The sequence below is a fragment of the Penaeus japonicus genome, unplaced genomic scaffold (assembly GCF_977035675.1).
Source record: "Penaeus japonicus unplaced genomic scaffold, GWHDUDI00000001_assembly GWHDUDI00000001, whole genome shotgun sequence".
NCBI lineage: Eukaryota > Metazoa > Arthropoda > Malacostraca > Decapoda > Penaeidae > Penaeus > Penaeus japonicus.
In genome coordinates this window covers 21,815,987-21,820,986 of record NW_028234403.1, presented here as the reverse complement: position 1 = coordinate 21,820,986, position 5,000 = coordinate 21,815,987, and the positions used below count along the sequence as shown (strand labels likewise).

Below are 5,000 nucleotides of genomic sequence, written 5' to 3'. Positions count from 1 at the left end.
CAGATGTTCATGACAAAATGTACACATGACACACATATAAATACAAATTTATAATTACATCTATATAAATACACATGTAAATACATATATGCACATCCATATACACATACACACACACACACACACACACACACACACACACACACACACACACACACACACACACACACACACACACACACACACACACGCACACACACACACACACACACACACACACACACACACATTTGTATGCCTCTAGTTAAGGTACTTCAATTTTATGTGTTTGTTAAATTTTTGTTGTTGTTATTAGAGCATAGTTACATCATCCCAATGTGTTATCAGTCTCTTGTTTTTATTACAAGACTGTTTGAGAATTCCTGAACAGGCAAGATTAGATCTCTAAGCTGCATCAGGAAAAATTTGTAGTTTTATCATCATAGGATAAAGACCTTTATGTCTTTTGTTTCAGATTGCTGGCAACATTCTAAGGGATCCGTCAAATGAAAAGTATCGTAGTGTGAATCTGAGCAGTAATGTGGTTGAAAAAAAGCTTATTCCTGCCGTTGGTGCCTTAGAGGTTCTGTTTTTGATGGGATTTGAAGAGGTAATCTTTTTTATATAAGTATTTTTCATATTATATATTTCTCTCTCTCTCTTTCTCTTTCTCTCTTTCTCTTTCTCTCCTCTCTCTTTCTTTTTCTCTCTTTCTCTTTCTCTCCTCTCTCTTTCTCTCCTCTCTCTCTCTTTCTTTCTTTCTTTCTTTATCTCTATCTTTCTTTATCTCTCTCTCTCCTGAGGCATAAAAAGTAGCCCAAGAAGTATACATACAGAAGCAGTAAGAGAGGGACACAGACAGGCAGAGGGAACAGCTCTGACCTCCAGCCCTCAGGCGGAGGCAGGTGTATTAACATTCCACCAATGAAGACCATCACGTGAACTTCTGTCTTTTCCCACCAGGTTACAACGGGTGAAGCTAGTGGGTTACAACTGCTGGCAGCTAGCAGGTTCACTCTCTCTCTCTCTCTCTCTCTCTCTCTCTCTCTCTCTCTCTCTCTCTCTCTCTCTCTCTCTCTCTCTCTCTCTCTCTCTCTCTCTCTCTCTCTCTCTCTCTCTCTCTCTCTCTCTCTCTCTCTCTCTCTCATTCTCTTTTTCTCTCTTTCTCTCTTTCTCTGGCTCTCTAGCATCAATTATCACTGAAATGAAAACTTAATCTAGTTTCATTTTTCTTAAAAATATATATTATTGCCATCATTGAAACATACACTATATTGTGGCTGTCTTTTACAGTCGCCATAAACAGTGAATGGGTGAAGTGTGGTAATTTTCATTCAAAAAAGTGTTTTCTGGCTATACTATTATATAGCAATTCATTAATCTTCAGCTGTCCACTAATAATGTGTTATGACAAATTAAACATGATATTGTCTTTGGACAAGTATTAACAAAATAATAAGGAACATGAGATTATTTACTGTTTCAAAAAATCAAGAATTGTTTAAAAGGTCAGGTATTGTGTATTTCATATTTATAAGCTCTCATAAGCAGTTTATTTTATTGTGTATTATTAATATCATTTACATTACAAAATTCATAATATCTAAATTATGTACAAGTAGATTTAGTTCACAATATATCCAAATTTATTGTATAGAGCCACCATAATAATTTTTACTGACTGACAATAAAATGCCCAGTTGGTTTTGTCACATTCACATTCATCAAAAGCAAAGAGGAGAGAGACCAAATATTGATGTATAGCATAGATCTCAAGTATTAATTAATGGTTTATTTAATTTTCTATTAGCAGTTAGTTCATTTAATTGGTAGGTAGAGTAAAGATGGAATTGTGTGAATATATCATGGAGTGGATATAAACTTTAATTAACCCTTTGTGGATGGGCCCTATGCCTTACAAGATGTGGAAAACTTGTGCTTCATTCCATAACTTGCTTTCCATATTGTTTTTGATAATATACCTTGATATTTACAGGGTGAAGATAAACTAGTGCTGCCCAGTAATGATTCCCTGGAAAGAGTCAATCGGTATCAGAAAGAGCTTCTGGCTCTAAAGGAGAATAAGATTAAGAAAAACCAGCCCACTGTAAAACAGAATCCTGTTCAGCCAGTTATGGCTCTAACGCCAGAGGTGCAGGTTTGTTCAGAAAGAGTCAACTTGAGATTCCTTGGTAGATTTATTGCACTGATAATATTATGAACATGTGCTCTCATAAATCCATTCAGATAAGTAGATTAGATTAGATTAGCAGAATTATTTCAGCACTTTATTTTGACAAAATTACTTTGTGAAGGTCACCATAAATCTGCATCATTACTTATCCAATACTATTTTTATAATAAACATACATTTTGTCTTTCTACATCATGAACCTAGGAAATGGAATCGGCTTTCAAATCGCAACTTGCTCATGAGTTTGAGAGGGTGCTTATTTATGAGAGCCCAGCATTGCAAGAAAAAGCCCGTCAGGTCCTGCCCATACAAGAGATGCATGAACAGGCCAGAAAGAATTTAGCAACAGTTAACAGTGCTCTCGGCAAAGATGAAAAGCCTTTGGATTTTCAGGTATGTATATTTGAAACAATTTATGTTAGTTGTATTATACATGTATCTTGACTGAATAATTGAAATCAATGTTTTTGGTACTGATCAGTACAACCATCAACAATGTTAACCCCTTTGAACTACATTTCCCCCAACCTTTTTGCCCCCAACCCCCACCCCAACTGCAGTGAAGGACCATTAAAATTTTGGTATTTGATAGTTTACAAGTCAGAAAATGTTCATTTTACTGTTATAGGTCAAATGCACACAGATTTACTGCTTAGAGTGAAAGAATGTTAAAAAACGAATTAAAGATGCGTGAAACAATAAAATATATTTATCATATTAATCCGTTAATGACAAGTGATGTGATATCACATGTGGTGGCAGCAGTCGCTGTGATATCACATTAAGGCACTTTGTATGGCTGGCATGCAGGGTGATTGTGTTTGCAGCAGGTGGCTGTGGCCAGAGTGAGCCTGCGTGCTTGAAATACCTTGGCATTAAGATCGGGCAGAGCCAAAACTGCTCTGGCATCACTTGGTAAAACAGTCAAATATCTATTCATATTTGTAAATATTAAAGACATTTATAAAAGAAAGACCTTATGATACATAAAATTACATTTTGTGCAGGAAAAATGGGTGAGGGAAAGAGGTGGGTGTACTTGCAATTCTTTGCGGGATAATGTCACTTGCATTTCTTTGTTTGCCATGTTTGTAAATCTTGATGTTAACACTGCTGAGATCAAAGTTCCAGGTTGTTGTCAGTATGCGGGCCACCTTCCTTTAGAGGGTCAGGCCCATTAATTTACTTGTTCTTCACCTTGTCTGAACAGGCAATGTCTGGCATAGGGCTGGTTGGCAGGCATAAGCTGGTGGCATAGAGTGCCATTGTGTACCCTGGGCATAGGCCACATAATGGTGAGGGAGGGAAGGAGAGACACAATAGAGGGAGGAAAGTCTGCCCTCTGGAAGGTACACATATAGATTCGCGCGCGCCGCGCTCCCCCCCCCCCCCCCCCCCCCACCACCCCAAACACACAACCCTCCCTCGCCATATCAGTACCAGAATTACTATTTCTTAACAAAAAAAGGGAGAACTGTGTTGTGGTTGTCACAGCGAAATTTACTAGATAGACATACATCTCATTCACAGCAAAAAAGATGTTACGTCTTGATAGCTATTCACCATAATTATGGTACTAGGACTCTGTAAAAAAAAAAGTGATAACTTAAGTGATTGTTATAGTGTTGTCTAGTAGCTTAGTTCTCAATGAAACCCTGTAAAATAACCCTCTCATTATCCCCACCTGGTTACAGATTAATTACTGAAATGTTGTGGGCTGTATGTAGATCTCTCTCTCCGTTATTTTGTCTCTCCCTTACTTAACTGCTTTCATGGGAGCTGCTTGTTCAGTTCTAGTGATGATAATTTTCCATACAGATATATTCTTATTGTATTCCACATGTATATATTGACATATATTCAAAGATATCACATTATCAGATATCAGTTATCAGAGACTTAATGATCTGAAACAGCAAAATCCACCATTATCAGTGTAGTCATGTATTTTTTATTCTGCTCACTGTTGTTCCTCTCTCCTCTTATATAAAGTACATATCACACTGCCATATTTTCTGCCAATTTCCACTCTTTTTATCTCCCACATTCAAAATTGTTATACACCACCACAGTTAATTCAGGTACAGGAAATATAGTCTCAACCTTTTGAAGGGGTGCTATCTATGATACACCTAATATTCCCAGACAAACTGATTGCTACTTGCCTCTTTCACTTTTTTTTTCTTTCTTTCTTTCTTTTCTTTTCTTTTTTTGTCATTTCAAGATTTGTTGACTTCAAATATTACTCATGATTTGTATAATTAAAAATGGAAATGACAAAAAAAGAATTCAAGAGTCAAGTTCTATTCTTGCATTCTTTAGATTCTACTATTCTATTGCATGTAACTGTCACTTATTGGTTGTTCATAAAGTTATGACAGCCACTAAAGAAATTAAGAAATTGCCAGCCATTCACATATGTTTGTTCTTATTTAGCTTTATTTATTTAACTTGATACTCTGTTTTAACCCTCTCACGACGGGGGCATTCCAGCCTTTCATGTTACAATGCCAGGGCTCTCAAATGCATAGGCCTAAATCAGTTAAATAAACGACGCCGTATGGCGTCACCCAGCGAACGGGCCTAGAATGCGCGGTACACTAGTGTACCATCCGTCCAGAGAGGGTTTAGTAAGCACCAGTTTCCTTGGAAAATAGCTTACATCTTCAAATGAATTTTGCCTTTCCTGTTGCTTTTCACTCTGAAGCTGAAGATTTGTTGAGTGTGTGCCAAGGAGATGGAAGGTGTTGGGGACACAGAAAAAGTCTGTTTGTGTGATAGGTATTTAAGGTGTAGAATCACCCTGTTTTTGCTATAAGTTTTGAAG

At 37.0% G+C, this 5,000-nt stretch overlaps 1 protein-coding gene across 2 annotated transcripts in view; it reads left to right on the top strand.

The window, feature by feature from the left end:
• Nucleotides 1–5,000, top strand: part of Pngl (N-glycanase Pngl) — a 20,738-nt gene that overhangs the window by 6,320 nt on the left and 9,418 nt on the right. Inside the window, exons 2-4 of one of the 2 annotated variants that reach the window (XM_086537434.1) lie at nt 455–589; nt 1,976–2,137; nt 2,378–2,566. In XM_086537434.1, coding sequence (XP_086393560.1) covers nt 455–589; nt 1,976–2,137; nt 2,378–2,566 — 486 coding nt within the window. The remainder of the gene's footprint in view (nt 1–454; nt 590–1,975; nt 2,138–2,377; nt 2,567–5,000) is intronic. The other variant, XM_086537435.1, reaches the window with a different exon arrangement.